Below are 22,188 nucleotides of genomic sequence, written 5' to 3' on the forward strand. Positions count from 1 at the left end.
TTGCCAAAAAGTGGTGGAAACACGGTGATTTGGACTGTAATAGACCTGTTCTCCAAACAGGCACACTTCATACCCTGTAGTGGACTACCCTCGGCTCACAAGCTGGCTAAACTGTTTGTGAAGCATATCTACCGACTGCATGGAGTAGCTCGAAGAATTATCTCAGACAGAGGAGTCCAGTTCACAGCTAAGTTCTGGACAGAGTTCCTGCGGTTCATTGGGTCATCTTAGGGTCTTAGTTCAGCTTTTCATCTGAGCACCATTGGTGCAGCAGAGAGACTGAACACCATGGTACAGCAGTACTGAGGTGCTACGTGAACTATCAGCAGTCCAATTGGGGAGACCTTTTATCTTTTGCTGAGGTTGCATACAATAATGCTGTTCACAGGACTCACGCCGTTCAAAATAGTGAGCGGCATGGACGTTGTCCCAATGCCTGAGTATCCAAGGGATCCCCCCTCCTCAGTCAGCTTGACTGATTGGATGTCGATGCTGAAAGCAACCTGGGAAAATGTCAAAAAAGCACTGGCTAAAGAGGCACAAACCTATAAGAAACAGGCACATAAACATCAGGCTCCGCAACGGCCATTCCGGGTGGGAGAGAAGGTTTACTCTCCACAAAATATTTGAGATTAAAACTGCCTAGCAAGAAACTGGGGCCAAAGTTTATGGGACCATTCCCCATAGTAAAGATCATCAACCCAGTCACAGTGCAATTGAAACTGCCTCGATTGTTGGAGAAGATACACCCGGCGTTTCATAGTAGCCTCTTAAAACCCATGATTGGATCCACTCTGAGACCACTACCCCGGGAGCCCCCGGGCCCTATGGTCATAGGGAGACAAACCCATTATGAAGTTAAACGAATCCTTGATTCAAGGTGGCACAGGAGACAACTCCAATACTTAATCAAGTGGAAGGGTTACCTCTTATCAGAGGCATCTTGGGTGAAAAATCCAGGCTGATCGCCTTATAGCAAAATTCCATGCAGAAAATCCAAGCAAGCCCGGGGGAGGAACTCATCCTGTTGTACACCTGTACTCAAATTGCTTTGTTTTACACAGGTCGCTTTCAGGAAGTGAGGGGAGCCGGATGTCAATGTGTAAAGCATTTCCATGACTACTATCAACTTGAGAAGGGAGAATTCCATGCATACTTTTAGCCAGAGTAAAGTCTCATATTCTTTTTTTTATAAAGTTTTTTTTATTTTCAAAACAAACGCAACACATAAAATCTTCCTTCTTTACATACTGTAGAAAGTGTATCAGTTGGTTACAAAAGGCTTTTGTGCATCTCTTCCACAATCATCAAGCATAATTCATATTGACTTAAGTATTTTAACTCAGACATTTATATATGTTACCATCATTATAACACCATTTTCATTTGACTATAATTGTTTAAATGTCCTTCATCATAAAATATACCAAGATTTAATACATAACCACATACTGGCATTTCATTTACTATTTCTAAAATCCTCCAATGACACTAAATCCTTATGTCCCATTCTAGATAAACATCCATAATATTCAATAACACACACACACATATATATATGGGTACAACATAAGGAAATGGGATGTAAATTGTAAACAGTGATTTGGAAAGAAGGACAGAAAACTTTGTTATTAAATATTATGGATGTTTAGCTAGAATAGGACATAAAGATTCAGTGTGGACTTCTCTTAGCAACTCTTTGCTTATAGAATCTCTCATGTAATTTCGATGCCCTTCTTCTGTTTCCTTAATCAGCTTATCTTCGATTGTCAGTAATGTTATCAATGATATTGCTAATAAGATTTCTCTCTTTAAATCCACAAATTCTTTTGTTTTCCCTTCTTCTGTTTCTTGCCATCTGGGGTAGATTTCCCCTCCATTTAATTCCTCTTTCAGTATTCCATTCTTTCCCTTTTCAGAGACAAGCCAATCGCCATAAATATCAGCAATTTTAATTTCTTTATATTCATTTTCTTCTTCGATTTTTAGGATTTTAACCATCACTTTTTCCATTTGATTAGCATCTTCAACTTCTTCATCATATTTTGCTGTTAGTTGCACTAAAACCTCCAACTTCTTCTCTATCCTCTCATGTATATCTGATAATTTCTGCATTTCTGAGATTATCTTGCAGACTTAAAACTTCTTTCTGCTGTTGAAATTGTGTCATTATTTCCAGCTAACAAACACTGCTATTCTAGCTTAGAAGGTTTTAACAGAATTAAACATCACAATAACATTTCACCTTTACTTCAAAGGAACATCTGTGTGCTTTTCTTTTTATCACTCTCTATTAGCAAACTGTGAGACCTTGGAGTGCCAAGCCAGGATAATCAGTAAAAAAAGTGTTTCGTTTTCCAATACACAAACTTCTAGCCTCTGAGTAGCAGTGTTACAATGAGTTTCTTTGTTTCTTTTTGTATCTTTTTTGTATTTCAAGTTTTTTAAAAGTCTGATTCTTAAATGAGTTAGAAAAACACCCACAGTAATGAAAGAGGAGAATTTTAGTCCATACATTACAGAGAGTAGTAAAAGAAGAAAATAGAAGAAGGAAACTTAATCCATTTGTTTTAAAAGGCTTGCATAAATTCCATCCGTGAAGATAACGTTTAAAAAGTAAGATAACCCACTGTCCAAAACCAGTCCAAATTTAATTTCGCTGCTTATTTCTTCTGTTCTCAAATTTAAATTAACATTAAGTTTTTTTTATAGGCAGTCACTTTTAAAACAGTAAAAATTCCTCACCAGCTGGAAACACTTTCTCTTTCCATATCCTTTCGTTTTGGAGACGCCCTGACTTCATCAGCCAAATAGCTGGATTTTTTGTCACCGGCTTGAAGAACTTCTCTTGGATCAATCAGGGACTTTGCGATGTCCCTGAAATCAGCAAGATGTATTCTTCCTGTTCACCATCTCCGCAGGACGGTTTAGGTCCATTTGAACCACCCAGTGGCAAAAGTATCGACTGCGATCTCAGAGCATTGAGATTGCACTTCATGTCGTCGTGACTTCGGCTCCTCCCCCTGCTGTAACATCTTGTTGGCGAATATGATTAATGACTTCAGGCAGAGGGGAGGGGACACAGGGGTAAAGTTCAGACCCCATTAAGTGGGATTCAGTTTCGGCTCCACAGAAGATCGTACCAAGATGTTGAGCCTAATAAATGAATGGTTTTTTAAAAAACTTTGTCTCGAGGTTCATAAATTAATCAGGTCATATCTTGGGAACTTCACACATAAAATATAAATGATATTTTATGCTGTACATTTCTCTGACAGATAAAATTGACATACAAAATGAGTCTTGTAACAAGAGTTGTAGGATTATATATCACAATAATCTTACAGAGATCTACATAGAAAGTAAAAGGAAATTTCAGATGTTATATTAAGCTTCAAATGTATTGTAATAATATGTAGCTTATAAAGAATGACAACTTTAGCATAAAAACATCTATGATAATATATTTCATCCAATTTTTTTTACTATCCCTTTTCTAAAACTACAGATCCATAGTTTAAGGAAAGTGAACATGTATTCTACTTTGATAATATTTAATTTGAGATATATGTACACATGGTTGGAAATAGTTGGAAATTTGGAATGCATATTAATCATTAAATAAATTAAATAAAATTAATTTTATCATATGGATAAAATATAGTACAATGTATGGTAGAAATTTAAATATAGCAATAAGCACACTTTCCCAAACCATAAGGACTCTCTTCTATTTATTTATTTATTAATCAATGAATCCTTTCCCTTCAATAGGCACGTATTAAATTAACTTTCTGCTCCACATCTAGTAAAGTATACTTAACCCATGAGAAATATAACTTCACTAGCAAATAAATAATTTCCAAATGGAAAAAAGAATTTTCTTAAATAAATTCAATAACAAATAGTATAGTTTCAAAAAACAAAAAACATTCAGTTTATATTTATATTCATCAAATTATCAGACAGAAGACAGATGTCTAACTCTTTTCAAGATAGTTAGTCTCAGGTATCTTCCAAGTGTGAATCTGAGTTTTGGAAAGGGAAATCCTTATTTTTGAGTTGTACTATTTTTAAATGGTAATTATAAACATACAGGACTTCACAAGGTTGAGAATCTTAGAAAAAGTATTCTCAGAACAAGCATTACCATGCTAGACTGAGGTGCTGTATTTTTAAAGATTTGTGCATACACATTCCTCCCGAAATCTAAGATGGCATTAGATGAAGTTAGTGTTCTAGAAACCATATAATTTAGTTGGTCAGCAAGTTTTCCATTATTTATGAATCCATAAAATAAATACAGCAAAGACATTTTAAAACTATATAGGAACATCAAATACACAATCCCAAGCATAAATGTATGCATTTTCCATATTCTAATTCTTTCGGAATGACTTAATTTGAGAATATGAGAGAAAGCAAGATAGAGAGAAGTAGAGTATAAATGTACATTGCAAATGTATCTTGCCTTATAGATGTAACCAATGTTCAGATCAATATCTTATTTTCTCTATGTTACAAGATGTCTTAAATAAACAGACGTAAACGGCATTTTTATCTTGAGCTGTAAGAATTTCATTACAAATTATCTTATGGGGTCAACTTCTTACTTTTTGTTCCTTACGATACCACAAAGATATACAGTTTTTTTCCCAAACCTGCAAGAACCTGCAAGAATTCCTATACAAATTTTTCAAGAATTATAAGATAATCACAACTGCAACCCTCTCAAATTCCATACTCTGTGTAAAGAAAAAGGTCTTACAGAAAGCCACAAATTAGAGCTATTGATATTAAAGTAGCAGAAGAACCATCAACAACAGATTAAATACAGTAAATATTTGCACTTTAAAAACTACAATTAGTATTTTCCAAGAAAACCATTCCAAGAAAACCATTCACAATTGTTCAAATAAATTCTTGAAATTGTATAAGCTATTGTATTGTAATTTTATTTGAAAACAATGTAATAAGTTCCAGCCTTCCACTATTCACCTTCTTGAGTTGATAATATGAACCATCTTCTGAATTTTTTCATTGTTTTTTAAAACATTAGCTTTCTTAGTATAAATCTTGTCTTCTTCATCTTTGATCAATTGATCCAACTCAGTAAGTTCTATTTTTAAGGGTTCCACAACACCATCTGTGATTCTGAAAAAGATAAAAACAGTAAACTATACATTGTAAAACTAATGTAAATCTACTCTGGATACTCTTATATAATTACATTTGGTTCAAAGAAATGATAAGAAAATGAGCTCACAGCAGTATATACAGGTAGTCCTCAACTTACAACTGTTTGAGGTCTGTTAAAATTACAAAGGCATTGAAGAAACGGAGTGATGACATCTGCCCGATGTTCTGATCGGGACAATGCCCCTGTGGTCATGTGATCAAAATTCAGGTGCTTGCTGAACTTACTGAGTTGGATGACTGCATAAGTATGACTGCAGGAGTGCTCATCCCTCTGTGGACCATGAGATCTTGAACAACAAGGCTCTGGCACATGGAAACCTTCCACACACCAGGACACCTTGCTGGCTATACCCAGCATTGCATGGACTGCTACCTCTCTTTACTCCCAGGAAGCCTGTTCCACCACCCCCTCACTCCCGGCATGCCTCAACAGCTAGGCCAGCTGGGTGAAATCCTTTGCCTCCTCCCAACTCCAAGATTTCCCCCCTCCCAAGAAGCCTGGCCTCCCACCCCGCCTTCTTTGCCCCAACACACCCAAGGTCCACATACTTTTTCCTTCCTTTGCAGCTGCTCACAAGAATGTAAGGCTGAGCTGCAGAGCTAGTGAAGGCAATTTTCTTAAGGCTAGAGAGGGAATCTTTTTAAAGGCTTGGCTAGGAACAAGAATGGGTGGGTGGGAAGGGAGAAGGCAGTGCTGGGCCTAGCTGGCAAAGGCCAAGTCCATGTCCGATTTCTGCATGCCAGTGGGAACTGGGGCTCCCAAGACTTCTCTCCCACCTCCAAAGTACTGTGTACAGATGTTTAACAACTGCAATTATTGTGCTCATTGAGTAAGACAGCATTGGTGTCTCATTTAATGACCATGACTTACAACCAAAATTCTAGGCTCAATTGTGATTGTAAGATGAGAACTAACTGTAATAAAGTTATCTTGAAATTTTACTGAGCTGGGAAGTAAAGGAGAAAAGAAAGTCATTGAGATTGAACTAAAACAAGAGTTTAAGCAAGTATTCTAAAGTATTTTCTACTAGACTGTAAAATGAAGGGGATTCATCTTATACAGCTGATGGGCAAATGGATCAATAATGTTTTGTTTTATACAATTTGTGTCATAACAAAGGTCACTAACAAGTAACAATATAAAGGTATTCTTTACCATTATTCTTTACAAGTAACAATAAAGGTATTCTTCATGCTTCACATGTTTAATTCTTTCCAATTAATTCTCAGTATCAAATAGTTTGTATGATGTGTGTGTGTGTGTGTGTGTGTGTGTGTGTGTGCGCTGCACGCACATGTGGACATATGCACATATGTATGCTTGATTTCAGGAGTCTGCCTGGACAAATCCATTTAGTTTTCTTGGCAGCATTTGCTCAGAGTGAGTGACTGGCATAAAGTAATTCAGATAGCATCATGCCTAAGGCAGGACTAGAACTCAATAATATCATGGTATCTAGCCTGGTGCCTTTATCCACTACAGAAAACTACCTCTTAGTAGTTAGTGCTAGATTACAGTTAATTCAACAGTATGTTGGGTGACAGACTATCAATACTTAAATGTAGTACTTATTTTATCATCCCTTCCGATAATTACAGAATTAATAACTAACATTTTGCCGCAAGAAAACAACTACATCCTTCATTAAGAATAAAACAACAGGAATATTGTAGAGAATATGTCTTCAACTTTAAGTGGAAATTGCAGATAAGGCTAGAAGGCTATCTGGCTCAAACTGCAGGTAGGCTTGGGATGGTAGAGCGCTACTGCATTTATTCTTTGCCTGCTGCAAAGTTGAATTGTGGGAGGCAAGCAGTTTAGTTAATGTTCAACCTAGTACTGTGCTTTCTTCCTAGAAACAAAAGAGCCCACATGTTTGCGCTTACTTATAGATAGATCTGGTAGATCTGGTCCCACATACAAAACACTTTCTACAAAAGTGTTAGATCTCTTCTAGTCTGCCCTCTTTCTCAGTTTTGCACATCCAGTCAAAGAAACAGATCCAATTCAGATTTGTCTTGTAGATAAAACGCTATGAATCTTTAGATTAATCTAATCTTTTATTGCAATTATTCAAATTTTTAAAAGATTCTTACCCTTGTTCCTTCCTCAGGGTCTCTTCAAGTTCTTTATTTTCATTCTGCCATATCTGAAGCTCATTTTTCATGGCATCTACATCTTCTTGAATATAGTCCATTATTTTACCAAGAGGGAGAGCACTCCGACAAAGGGCCTGAATAGAGCCACGAAATTTCTCTATTTCTTTAGTTACTAAATCTTTTTCCTTTCTCTTTGCTGCTTCTGACAAAAGTGGCTTCTCCTAAGAGTTTTTAAAAAGTTCAGATATCAATCAATGGGAAAAATAAAGTAACAGGACTGAAAGAATGTGTTTTAGAAGCATCAGTGAAATAGTGCTCATTCATGAAGAGACATGGAATATAAATCAAGTAAATAATATCAAATGCAGAGAAATAAAATGATATGCTTATTTAACAAAAGTTATGTCATTGGATAATACAATAATCAAACATTTTTAATATATCCCCCCAGTCCTTATGAGGTACAGCCCAATTGGCCATTACTTATTTGGAAAGCAAATCAAGTATTTCATGTCAACATGACTCCCTTAGTCAACAATTCATCTTCCTTCATTTTCGAGACTTTTTTCATGGCCAATTGTATGCAAAAGATCAGCATCTGAGCCCCTAGGTCCATTTTGAAGAGTTTGGAAATTTTTAATTTTTAGATGAATTAGTCATGCAAAGAAACATAGTCATGAAAAAAGAGACTGATGTTATTGTCATTTGCAAAATATGTTCCATGTAGGCACTCATGCTCATAGAAAACCCAAATTACACATGTACCTAATGTAAACTAAATGAACTACTTGAAAAAAGAGTAAAAGATGTAGAAGCAACTCTAGCCAACTCTGAGGTTCAACCTACAAAACAAGAAATTCCAATCAAAGGAAGAAAACTGTATCCAAACTGAACACAATACAGAAACAACTACCAGAAGAAATAAACCTGTACAATACAGAAACAATTATCAGAAGAAATGAACCTGTAAATGAACCTGTACAAATGAAACAGACCAATGAAAACGGTCACCCAGAGAATATAAAAGAAACATGATAGCTTGGGCAAGGAATTTTGGCTACAGCATTCAATTAGGGGATTGGGAACAGTTGTGGACAAAAAATTAGAAATTGGCAATGTCGGCCTCATACAAAGAAAATTTATATAAAATGTTTTACCATTGGCATCTAACATCGGCAAGATTGGCAAAAATTTACCCAAATTTGAGCCCCAGATGCTAGATATGTAAATATGAGCATGGTTCATACTTCCACAGGTGGTGGACATGTCTGGAAGTGAGGAAATATTGGAGTAAAATAAGAACCTGGTTACAATAAATAACAGGCCTTCAAATTCAATTTAAACCAGAGATGTTTTTGTTAGGGATAATTAGAGGAATGTTTGCAAACGAAATTAATTATAATACATATATTGACAGCAGCAAGAATAACATACGCTCAAAATTGGAAATTAGACAGCATACCTTCCGAAAACATGATAATTAAAAACGTAATGGACTGCACGGAAATGGTCAAATTAACTTTTGAACTGTAAGGTAAAGAAGGTAAAGAATACCATACAGTATGGAATAAATAAGGTGACCAACCGTCCTCCTTTAGGGAGGACAGTCCTTCTTTTGTAAGTTCTGTCCTCCCTCGAAAAGTGTCCTCCTACATGTCCTCCTTTTTGATATTTGAAGGCTAATCTGTTGCGCGTTATGTGACGTATTTTATTAAAGAGTTTTTAATGGTGTTTTTTTTTACTTCATCGCAAGTATATTGAACAGATATTGAATCTTGTGTTGAATTTTTAACTAAAGAAATGCTAGACATTAAAATAGATGACAATTGTCTCTTTGGAGAAATTAGAAGACTGAATGTATATTTAAATTCTGAAAAATTAATACAATGGGAAAATCAACATGTTGAAATTGATAAAAGATGGGTGGATATTTTCAGCCATTTCAAAAATGAACATATTCCATGTGAACATTTATTTATACTTGTTCAATTTACATTGTGCTGCCCTGGAACTAATGCAGCAGTTGAAAGAGTTTTTTTCAATTGCCAATGATTTTTCGACAAGTGAGAAATCAAGATTGAATGTTGATACTCTAGCTGCAGCACTTGCTGTAAAATTCAATATGAAGGATATTTCTTGTTCAGATATTTCCAATATATTGTTAGAAGATGATACATTGACAAAAAATATTAATTCAATGGAAAAGTACTCATTTAAATAATAATTAACAGGCATGTAAGCATAATTACAATATAAAATGTTGCAAATGTTTTTATTATGCATATATCATATTTTAGTATATTATTGTTGCAATGAATAAAATATTTCTTTTATTTACGATATATTTTTTCCAATTTATTTGTCCTCCTTTTCATTGTAAAAAAGTTGGTCACCTTAGCATTTTGGACAATAGAACGTGTTTTGTCCTCCTTTTCATTGTAAAAAAGTTGGTCACCTTAGAATAAAGAACAGGAATAACGAATGAAAGTAAAATATATATGTGTGTGTCTGTGTGTAACATTAGGTTATAGGAATTATAAATATAAAAAGGAAATAGCAAATGTAAAACAAATGGAAAGTATGTATGACAATAAACAAAATGGGATATATCGATGCCTTAGGAATGGGAAGAATGGATGTAGAATGTGGTTTTTATGTTTTGTTTTGTAAAAAGCTCAATAAAAATTATTTATTAAAAAAATAAAACTGTCACTCCTTCTCTGCATCCAAGAAGACCAGCACTGCGGAGATCTGCTTATTCTTATCAAGATAGTCAATTAAGTCTATGAGTTGCCTTACATTCTCCTTCATGTGTCTGCCTTCAATAAATCCTGCTTGATCATGATGAATAACCTCTTGGATAACCGGCATCAATCTGTTGGCTAGTACCTTAGCAAATATTTTATAATCTGTGTTCAGAAGAGATATCGGTCTGTAATCCTCTGGTTTCTTAGGGCCCTCTTTGTGTTTGGGTATCAATGATATAAAAGCCGCTTTCCATGAGGAGGGTATTTTACCTCCGTGCTGTATATTACAAAATAGTTGTGTAAGATATTCAATCATTTCCAGTTGTAAAGTTTTATAATACATTGCAGTCAAGCCATCAGTCCCTGGAGCCTTAGCTAGTTTAAGTTGATTTATAGCTAAAGTAATCTCATCAGCAGTTATCAGACGTTCCAAATTTGCCTTTTGAAGCACGGGTATTTTAGCAACCCTTTTTCCTTCCAAAAAATCATCTACTGACTTGTTCTGTATATTATCCTGTACATATAATTTAGCATAATAGTCCACAAATGATTTTTTAATCAAATCTTGTTGATATACCGTTTTCCCTCCATACTCAATTCTATCAATAATTCTATCATTCGTATTCTTTCTCAAGGTATAAGCCAATCACCTACCAGGTTTATTAGCGTTAGCAAAAGTATTATGTTTAGCAAATTGTAGGTTGGTTGCTGTTTGTTCTGCTATAAGCATTTGAAATTGATCTTTCAACAACTTTATCGCCATCTGGAGCGCCTCATCTTTTGGGGTTGCTATAAATAACTGTTCCTTATTTTTTATTTCATCTTCCAGTTCCATTCTCCTTTTCTGTCTAATTTGTTTATGTTTGAAATTCATATGTATCAGGACCTCACGCATGTAAGCTTTACTTGCATCCCAAACTGTTTCAATGGGAGTACCCTTATTCATATTAAAACTGAAAAATTCCTTCATGTGTTTTTTAAGTTCATCAACATTTTTTTCATATCTAAATAAATTTTCATTTACTCTCCAAGACCTTCTTGGCCTCTTCCCTAACTCAATTTCTAACCACACCGGGCTATGGTCAGTTAGTATCCTGGAGAATATCTTCGTTTTCTTAGCTTTAGGAAGTAAATCCGGTGTTAACAAAAAAAAATCAATCCTTGAAAAGGATTTATGTCTATCTGAGTAGAAAGAAAAGTCCATCTCATTTGGATGTTGTGTCCTCCAAACATCTTTTAATTTCAAGTCATCTTGTAAGTCAAAAAAAGCCTTTGGTAATTTGGTAGTGGATTTAGTCGTTATTCTCTTATCTATCCTTGGAGAGATCACTCCATTCCAGTCTCCCATGATTAAAATACTCTTAAAATTCCAATCTAAGATTTTTAAATGGAGCATCTTATAAAAACTTTCTTGTTGTTGGTTAGGTGCGTAAATTCCTACAACCAAAATAGCACCAAAGTCTGTATCAAGTTCAATTGCTATATATCTACCACTGTCATCTGCCTCTATAACCTTGGTTGGGAATCTTTTGTTTATATATATCACCACTCCATTTTTCTTTACCAAATTAGAGGCAGCATACAATGTTCCCAATTTTGAATTCACTAAGTACTTCTGGTCTTTCAGCCTGATATGAGTCTCTTGAAGACAAACAACATCGTTATTAAATTGCTTCAAATAATAAAATATTTTTTTCCTTTTTTGTGGAGAGTTCAATCCATTCATATTCCAAGATAATAACTTAAACATATTTGGGTCTGATCTGGAGCGTTGAAAGCATTTGCTGAAGATCTCTCTCCACAAGACTAATCTTTGGCCCTGCTCTTACTCCCATGGCTCCAATTTGCTTCTTAGCTTCCTTCTTGGCACATTGTGTTTGGGGGTTCCCCTGCTTGTGAGATTCTAGCATTTGTCTAGTCGTGGATCTAGTAACACGTTGTTCCACAGGCTTAAGTAGTGGCATTTCAATGAGGGTCTTAGACGGTTCTTCTTCCAAGAAAACAGCAACCAAGTCCCTGTTGACTAGTGATGTCCAGTTCAGTGCAGCCCCAGTGGAACTGAGCAATTGATTCCTATCCTCCTTCTGGAAGAAAGCATTCAGACACCTGGAAAAGGGACATCAAGTGATCATCAAGTGACAGGAAGAAAAATAGTCCAGACTTTCCCAGGAAAAAAAGGGCAAGTGCTTGTGATAGGAATCAGCAATCTGTAGACCAGACAATCAATGTAGGGAAGTATGTTGTCTCCCTGGAGCGAAAATCAATGATGTGGCCAAGAACCTTACTAAAATAATAAAGTCCAAAGATTACTATCCCTTTCTTTTTGTTCATATGGGGATGAATGACATGTCAATGAATCTGAAAACAATATCAAGACTATGAGCAGTTTGGCAAGACATTTAAGGAATTAGAGGCATAGGTGGTATTTTCATCTATTGACAAAATATCAACATCCAACAAGGGAACAAAGGATTATAGAAATAAACCACTGTCTTAAGGGTTGGTGCCATCAAGAGAACTTCGAATTTCTAGATCGCGGTCTGCAGTACCTAGATGAAGGACTTTTGGCAAGAGATGTCTGCACCTCACAAGAAGCAGGAAGAATGCATTTGGAAAGTTTATCTGAAAGGGTTTAAAATAAAACTGAGGGGGGAAGGGTGGCCAATCTTTAGCATTTTAGGATCTAATCCTAAGCATAAACCCCAAGATAATCAAGGAGGTAGCGAATGGTAGGAAGGAGGAAAACTCAGATATAAAGCAGAAGACGTATGAAGTATACCCAGGGTCAGCCATAAAGATCCTTATATTCTCCAAAGTTTGGAGAAAAAATAGGGTGACCTTGAAGTACTAAGTTATGAGGACAGTTATGATATAGTTGCCACCACTGATATTTGGTGGGATGAAATTCATGACTGGAATGTACTGCTACAAGGATATGAATTGTTCAAAAGAAACAGGCATAACAAAAGAAGATATTAAGTTCAATTATATGTAAAAAAGGTCACTATACATCTACAGAAATGCATACAACCAAGATGAAAGCCTCCTTGAATGCATATGGCTTAATATAAAACAAAAAAGAATGATATTGCCATAGATGTAAACTACAGGCCACCTAACCAAGCAGAAGAAATAGATGAACTTTTTGCTAATCAGTTAACTAATGTATGTAGGAAACATACCACAGTAGTAATAGGGGACTTTAATTACCCTGACATCAATAGGGAAACAAAATGCATCAAGTGGGAGATTGAAAGATTCCTTACAAACCTAGTTGACAAAATTGTCATCCAAAAGGTAACGGAGGGAATCGGAGGGTCAGCTATACTGGACTAACAAAGATGAAATGATAGAGGGAATTTAAATTGTGGGAACTTTGAGGGAGAGTGACTGATCATGTTATATTGTAATTTAATATAATGCAGACATAAGCAATAGAAAATAAGGAGAAGGTAATAAAAACATATGAAGCAATTCTGGGAAAATTCTTGCTAAAAGACAAAAAAATGATACTGGATAAACAGAATGATATTTTTGAAAAGAAAATGGAGAGTTGGGCAGATCCTCCAGAGGCTTGGCAGCAAAAGATAGTATAGGTGAGAAAAATACTTAAGTTAAACAGGAAAGATGTAGATAGAGAAGAAGACCCAAGGGAGGAATTTGGGAGGCAAGTCAAAAAACAGATAAGAATTAAAATATTAAAACAGACAAGAGATGATGGATAGAGGAAATGTTTCGTAACACAAGATTAGCTTTACTAGGAGCTAGAATAGAGGCAGACACAAGAAATGGGGGAAATATTATTATGCATATTTTATATAATATATTAAAAGTAATAGCTAGATATAAAGATTAGATGTTGAGAGATGGGTGACACTATGTATGTTCTCATGATATTGCTATTGTTATTAGAATGTGGAACTAAAATGTTGAACAATTAAATAATGAAGGCCTATATTTTAATGCAAAATGTATGTAACATTGCAATTACGTAAGTATGATTTAAATAACAAATAATATTAAAACAATCACTACTACTTGTATTCAAATGAATGAAACCCAGGTGGCTCACTGTTCATGTGTTGATATTAATGTATATTTTTTAAAAAATTAAAAAATTATAAAAAAAGAGGGGGGGAGATCTAGGAAACTACAGATCAATCAGTCTGACATCAATACCCGGGAATCAAGAACAAATCTGCAAAGACCTAGAAATAAGTAAAATTATCATCAGAAGCCAACATGAGTTTGTCAAAAAGATATCATGCCAAACAAATCTTATTTCAATCGTTGACAAAGTGACTTAGTTAGCAGACCAACAAAAAACAATGGACATAGGATACTTGGGTTTCAGTAAGGCTTTTGACAAAGTAAACCACAACCAACTTTTTAGTAAACTAAAAAATGTAGAATAAACATCACCACCACCAGATGGATTTGTAACTTGCTGACAAACCGCAATGTATAGTCTTAATTAAACAACTTCGACATGGAGGGAAGTAAGCAGTGAGTACCCCAGGGTTCTTCTTAGGCCCAGTATCTTCAATATCTTCACAAACAATTTAAATGAGGGAAGAGAAAGGAAACTCATCAAATTTGCAGAAAAAAACAAGCTGGAAGGAACAGCCTTCACCCCAGAAGATAGGCTCAAGATTCAAAAGGATCTCAACAGACTTGAACATTGGACCCTACCTAACAAAATGAAATTCAATGGTGAGAAAAGAAAAGTTTTACATTTAGACAAGAAAAACCGAATGTCTAAAATTAGTGGAACCTGCCTCAATAGCAGTAACTGCAAGAGGGGTCTTTGAGTCCTAGGGGACAAATACTTAAATATAAGCCAATAGTGTGATGCAGCCACCAAAAAAAGCCAATGAAATTCTAGGTTGCATTAACAGAGGGATAGAATCAAGATAATGCTTTACAATTCCTTGGTAAGACCACACTTGGAATACTGCATCCAGTTTTGGTCACCACAATATAAAAAAGATGTTGAGACTATGGAAAGCGTGCAAAGAAATGCAACAAAGATAATTAAGGGGGAAGAATTAAATTGAAATTTTTACAGGATTCTAAAGAAAGAGGAGGATTCAGATTGCCCAATTGGGAAAGATACTATCAAGCGGCAGCACTAACATGGGTAAAAGATTGGATAGGACTTAAAAATAGAAGACTATTAGCGTTAAAAGGTCACAGTATGAAAATGGGGGTGGCATGCCTTCGTATGGGATGGAAAACATAAAGCCCACCAGTACTTCCAGAGGCACCATATAAGACGAGCTCTACTTGATGTGTGGTTAAGGATTAAACAACAAAACTACAGGGAAACCCCAAATTGGTTATCGATGTTGGAGATGTTTGTGCATCTGAATTTTATTAATTTAGGGAAAGTAATTACTTATAACGAGATACTAAATGAAAGAGGTGAATTAAAATCTAGAAGAGAATTATATGAGGAAGGAATAGAACTGGAATGGTAGGCTTACTCACAAGTCCAATCTCGATACATAAAAGATAAAAAAGAATGGAATATTAAGAAAGAATCTACAGAATTAGATAAAAAATTTACTAGGTGAGGAGAAAATGATAAAAAGAATTATATCAATATCTATTGGATTATACTATGGTGGAAGAGCAGGTAAAGGAAACCATGTTAGCATGGAGTAGGAACTTTGGTTACAGCATATTGGACAATTGCACGATTTGGACAATTGGCAAGACCTATGGAAAAGAAACAGAAAGTTAACTTTAGCTACCTCATATAAGGAAAACCTATACAATATGTTCTATAGGTGGCACATCCCACCCACAAGATTAGCTAAAATTAACAAAAATTTATCGCTAGTGTTGGAAATGTAATGCTACACTAGGGACCTTCTACCATATTTGGTGGGGATGCACGAAAGCTAGGGCGTTTTAGCACCAGATAAGAAAGTATTTGGAAGAGATGCTAAATAAAGGATGGAGTTGAGGCCAGAATTATTTCTACTAGGGATCACCAAAGAAAAACATGGCAAAGGTGGACTATATTTAAAGCTGCATATTTTAATGGTGGCAAGACTGGTTTTTGCACAAAAATGGAAAAATAAGGAGACTCCCTCAGAACAAGAAATAATAAATAAGATACTGACGTGCGCAGAGATGGACAGACTGACTCTAGAGCTCATAGACAAGGGTGAGATGGAATATCACAAAATCTGGGACAAATGATACCGATGGTTAGAAATGAAGGGGAAAGGCTGGGACAGAAAAACAAAGACAAGTTAAGAATTGGAAAATATGATATTAAGAATGTGTGTTAGGTAGGAATTGGATAAGTATTTGTATGATTAGTAATTATATAAAAGAAAGGATCAACTGACTGACTACATACACCCTTGTAATGGATATAAAATGTAATTGTTGTAAGATCTAATCAATACATGGAAACATTTATGCAAGAAATGTCGCACTATGTCCAATGTTTTTAATGTTTATCTAATAAAAAACTTTTTATAAAAAAAGATAATTAAGGGGGCTGGAGACTAAAACATATGAAGAATAGTTGCAGAAATTAGGTATAACTAGTGAAAAGAAGGATTAGGGGATTAAGGGTGATAGCGGTGTTCCATTATTTGAGGGGTTGCTACAAAGAAGAGGGGTCAATGTATTTTCCAAAGCACCAGAAGGTAGGATAAGCAGCAATGTATGAATCTAATCAAAGAGAGAAGCAATTTAGAAGAAATCTAAGAAGAGATTTCCTGACAGTGAGAACAATTAACCAGTGGAACAGTTTCCTTCAAAAGTTGTAGGTGATTAATTAGTGTAAATTTTTAAACAACTGTCAGTTCCCTATCGGAATGCTGCCATTCTGAAGCAGGGTGGGGGATGCCCTGTGGGTGGAATGACTTGCATGCTTTCACTTTGCTGTAACTGCTTGGGAATTGAGGGGAGAGATGTGGCCAGCAATTTGGCAGTTTGGGTCTCTCTGGCTCAAGGTCAACTCAGACTTTCATTCTTCTAAGGTTGGTAAAATGAGGACCCAGATTGTTGGGGGCAATATGCCGACTCTGTAAACCACTTAGAGAGGGCTGTAATGTTCTGTAAACTGGTATGTAAATGTAAGTGCTATTGCTATTGCTATTGCTATCTGCAGACTCCCTCTCTGCCAGTACCAGCTGGGTACTCAAGATCTCTTTTCACTATCCAGCCTCAGATATTCTCATAACACCTTTGCAATAGTTAATTGGCTACAGATGGACACAAGGTGTTAAGGATGGGGGTTGAGGGGAAAATTGAGCCTAATGCTTCATGCTTGAATTCAGATTCTGCCTGACTTCTCTGCAATCACTCTCTCTCAGTTTCCTTTTGAAATGTAAACTGTTTCAGGAGTTTTACTTTCTTGGGAAGGTAGCTGAGGTAGGTTCTTACATTAGGTGAAGTCTGCAAACTAGTCAACCTAGAGAGTTGTGACTTCCGGTTTGCTCGTAGGGTCATTTTTTGCCCTCCAAAGCTGAAGGCTGCTGAAGGCTCCGGAGGGCTAAAACTGGCCCTACGAGCAAATCGGAAGTCCGTTCCCGAACTTCCGGTCTGCCCATAGGGCTGGTTTTTTGCGCTCTGGAGGCTTCAGGGAAGCTCCTGAAGCCTCAGAGGGGCCTCCGGGAGAGGCTGTTTTTCACCTCTGGAGCCTGGGGAGAGTGAAAAATGGCCTCAAAAAAAGGTTGAAGTAACTTGGCCAGGGCGAGCATGTGCGCTGGCCAGCTAAAAGGGCAACGCCTTGCGTGCCCTGACAAATGGCTCCACGTCCCTGCCACCTGTGGCATGCGTGCCATAGGTTCGCCCTCCAGGGACTATAGTATTGTTAACTCTCTTTAATGTTCCTCAGTGTTAGTAAACCCAGTGGAATACACTTTTTATTTTTATTTTATTTTTAAATAACTTTTATTTAAACCTTTTTAAACTTTAAAACAGCATTTCCAATCTTCACAGCATTCCGATACCGGTATCCATTCTATTTACAAATTTTTCAGTTTTATAGTCTTTTATACATTACATGCTATATGTTACACACACACAAACACCTTTAACTTTTAGCGTTATTTGCTATGTTTATGGGTATGTACAGTTTTTCACTTTACTATTGTTCCTAGGTACTCTTTATGAATTAATTTTGTATCCAATTTCTAGCCAATTGTACCACCTACTCCAGATCTTATAGTATTCTGTTTCCTATCTTTTAAGTCCATGGTTAATTTATCAATTGCTGCATGTTGAGCACCTTTTTTATTATCATTAATGTTCAAAGGAATGTTTTCCTGTTTCCAATTCTGAGCAAATGTAATTCTGGCTGCGGTTATTATATGGAATATGATATATTGAATGTTTGCTTAGTTCCAGTGGAATATACTATATTTTTTGGAGTATAAGACACACCTTTTTCTCTCAAAAAAGAGGCTGAAAATCTGGGTGCATCTTATACACTGAATACAGCATTTTTGGTCTCCTGAAACCCTGCCCCTTTGCAAAAGTGGCCATGCATAGTCTTTCAGAGGCTTCCAGAGTGCTCCCGGGGGCTGGGTAGGGAGGAACTGAGCTAAAAGTAGGCCGTTTTGTGCCTCCCAGCCCCCAGGAGCACTCTATAAGCCTCCTAAAGGCTATGCATACCCTTTTTTGCGGGGGAGGTCTGCAGAGCACAAAAACTTTTTTTAAAAAAATTGCCTCTTCAAAATCTGGGTGCATCCAAGGGGACTCTTTGGCTTATCCAGAAATTTATCATGGAACTGCTTAACTAACTGATCAGATTTCACATTCCAACTCTTTATTCACGTAGCTTCCTACAAAGGGTACCCCTCCCAATGTACTAAATATTGTAAGCGACCTCTATACAATCTGGAGTCAAGTATCTTTTTCACTTCATAATGCGTTTCTCCCTGTATTACAATAGGGAAGATGGTGGTTGGGTTTGAGGTCTTAAACTAGACCCAATCACAGGTTTCAGCAAGCTACAATAAAAAACTGGGTGTATTTTCCCTGGGTTAATTATTTTGACTATTGTGAAGGGACCTAAAAACTTTGGCCCCAATTTCTTGCTAGGCATTCTTAACCGTATGTATTTGGTCACAGAAAAACTTTTCGTTTTTGGAGCTTTGCAGCTTATTTGTGCAATTTGATAAGAAGCCAAGGGCACTGTTGTTTTTACAGGTGCCTTTTTTAAAAACACTCTTGGCAGGGGAAGGAAATTCTTTTTTTTTCTCCCTGCTTTTTTTCGTTTGGAAACATGTATCAATCTTCAGATGAGGGAATACTGGGTCTTCAAGATTTGTTGATTGAAATTCAAAAGTTATAGGAAAGATATGAGAGATTTGATAAGAAGTTGGATAGACTACTATCTCCTAAAGCAAAGGATGATGGAGTTGGTCCCCAAAAATAAAGAAATGAATGAAGATGAAGAAGACAAGGATAAGATAACAGATGAATTTAATGATGGAGCAAACCTGGGTGAAAATGGAAAGAAGGGAATATGGAAAAGTGAATCTGATATGCAGGAGTCCTATCCCTTTCTTCAAGACACAGAGGGGGAAAAAGTGATGATGATGGAACTAAGAAGAGAAACTGTTTCAGAAGTACGTTTAACCAGAGACATGCTAATTTTAATACCAGTTCAAGGGCAATGAGGCTTTTTGAGAGATCTTTCAAACAGTGCGGAGAAAAGTTTATAAAAACCTTATAAAGGAATTAATAAAAAGATTGACACAACAACTGGTAAAAGGGACAAGATTGTTTCTCTACTGGAAAGATACAGGTTGATAGTGAATGTTGATAATAAAAAATTTAATTTATTATTGGTGATTAATAGGTAGGAACTTTAATATTTTATAGACATTTTTAGATTGTTTTTAAATGTTTATTCATTAAAAAGTAATACATTATGACAATAATAATGAAATAATAATTCTAATCAGTAAAAACAACTTGGATATAAATAGCAAATTGGGGCCTGGGGGAAATTTTTTTTATGAATGTTATTAATAAACTTTTGAGATTTTGTTATAAAGAAGTAAATTTTTCTTGGGTCTAACGAGAGGAGAGTTGACATAAATAGTAAATAATCCTTAGTTACCTACAATAATAATGATAATAGTAATGAAATAATGATTTTGACTAGTAAAAGCCATTTGGATATAAATTGCAAATTGGGACCTGGGAAAAAGACTTATAAATCTGATTAACAAATCCTTGCTTAGATTATGTATAAAAATGTAAGTCTTCTTGGGTCGGATGAGAGGAGATGTGATATATATAATAAATAATTCTTAATTATAATTAAGCAATAATAATTAAAGAAATGTTAATGGATAGTGTTTAATGATATTTACATGTGTTGGCATTGGTAAAAGCAATTGTATAAAAGCTTTAAATGGTGAATTGGGGGGGGGGAGAAAGGGGGGGAAATGCTTAGATATTTTATTAATTGTTTTTTTTCTCTTAGAATATAAGATGTACTGTTATAGGAGGTTGGTTGAGATTGCCAATGAATGCCAGTGGGTGGTTGTGTTTTTGAATGCAAATGATACCAGATAAAAGCATGTTTAAATAATTATAGTTAAATGAGAATGGTGGTGTATTGATAGTAAAATGTATGAAGATTTTAGATGTAAAATGTATTATTCAATGGGAAGGAAATATATGTAATAATTATGATAGAAACACACGAAAACTGTTTGTAGCCAATCACCACGCTTTCGACAGGATGTAAAGAAGGATGATTCTTTTTTTGTGTTTTTGTTTATTTAAAACAATAAAAAAAATTCAAAAAAAACCCTGAAGTGGTGGGCCAACTTTGAATCATGGCTGCGTTGTAGCATCTCTAGTCTCAAGCTGGCCAAGATGTACAGTTTGGATCCCTTTCAGGCTAATCCATCTCGCATGTCAAGATGTTTTTGTTGTCAGTGCCCCAGGGATCGTTAGGCAGTGCTGTTTTCAACTTGGCGGTTAGCTTCTCTTGCCCATTGTTGGGTGGTCTGGCTTGGTCTCTGGTGGTTGCGCAGGAGAAATGATGGCATGGATTACTTCTTCCTGATGGCTCTCAAGCTGCGGCTTCCTTGACAAGGCATCAGCTAACAGGTTTTCCCCTCCTGGGGTGCACTTTAATTCAAATTTGAACTGCTTGAAGTATTGTGCTCAGCGGACATGTTTGGGAGATAACTTTCTAAGGGTCCTCAGGGCTCGAGGTTTTTGTGATCAGTCCAGACCTCGAATGGCAATTTTCTCCCCTCCAAAAAGTGTCTCCATGAAAGAAGAGCTCACCTGACTGTATAGGCCTCTTTCTTCCAACTTGACCATTTCCTCTCAGTGTTGTTAAGTTTTTTTGACACGCAGGCGCAAGGCAGGAGTCTTCTTCGAGTCCTTTTGCAGTAGTATTGCTGTTACCACTACATCACTGGCATAGGCTTGTATGATGAATGGTTGCTCTGGTTCGAGGTGTTGCAGCTCCTGGGCAAAGAGCCTTTTCAACTGTCAAGCTTTTTGACAGTCCATTATCCAAGCGAGCGGTTGATTTGGCTTTTACTTTGTCAGAGGGGACCCCGTTTTCAACAGTTCTGTTAGAGGCAGGGTGACTTCTGCAAAAGTGAGTTCTGAGTACATGGGGGTTGCCAGTAGAAGACTAATTTAACTTTCCCTGAGTCCATTTCTACTCCTCTGCTGGATATCTGGTAGCCCAGTTAGTCCAGAGAGGTTTTGTGGAATTCACACTTGGACCATTTTGCATACAACTTGGCAGTGAGAAGTTTCTTCAGAATTTGTCACATTAGTTTCATGTGTTCCTCTCACTGAATATGATGTCATCCATGTAGACTAGAACCCTTTGGTACAGGATGCTCATGTAGCACTTCGTTGATTAGCTGCATAAATACTGCAGGAGCTCCTTGCAAGCCGAATGGTATGACTTTGAACTGGAAACTACCAAGCGGGCAGTTGAATGCCGTTTTCCACTCATCCCCTTCCCTAATTTGGATGTGGTAGTAGGCTTCCCTCAGGTCCAGCTTCGTGAAGACTTTGCCTTTGGACAAGTGTTTAGCATGTCCTTCATTAGGGGCAGAAGATATATGTTCTCCATGGACATGGTGTTGATCCACAAAAGTCTACACGGAACCTCATCCCT

At 36.2% G+C, this 22,188-nt stretch overlaps 1 protein-coding gene across 1 annotated transcript in view; it reads right to left on the bottom strand.

Moving 5' to 3' along the window:
• Window positions 1-3,724: 3,724 nt before the first annotated feature.
• Window positions 3,725-22,188, bottom strand: part of TRAF3IP1 (TRAF3 interacting protein 1) — a 93,889-nt gene continuing 75,425 nt past the window's right edge. The window contains exons 14-15 of the mRNA XM_081945685.1: window positions 7,297-7,520; window positions 3,725-5,154 (exon numbers count right to left, since the gene is read on the bottom strand). Coding sequence (XP_081801811.1) covers window positions 4,995-5,154; window positions 7,297-7,520 — 384 coding nt within the window. The 3' untranslated portion in view covers window positions 3,725-4,994. The remainder of the gene's footprint in view (window positions 5,155-7,296; window positions 7,521-22,188) is intronic.

This window comes from Natrix helvetica, assembly GCF_964273705.1.
Source record: "Natrix helvetica genome assembly, chromosome: 2".
In the NCBI taxonomy this organism is placed as follows: domain Eukaryota; kingdom Metazoa; phylum Chordata; class Lepidosauria; order Squamata; family Natricidae; genus Natrix; species Natrix helvetica.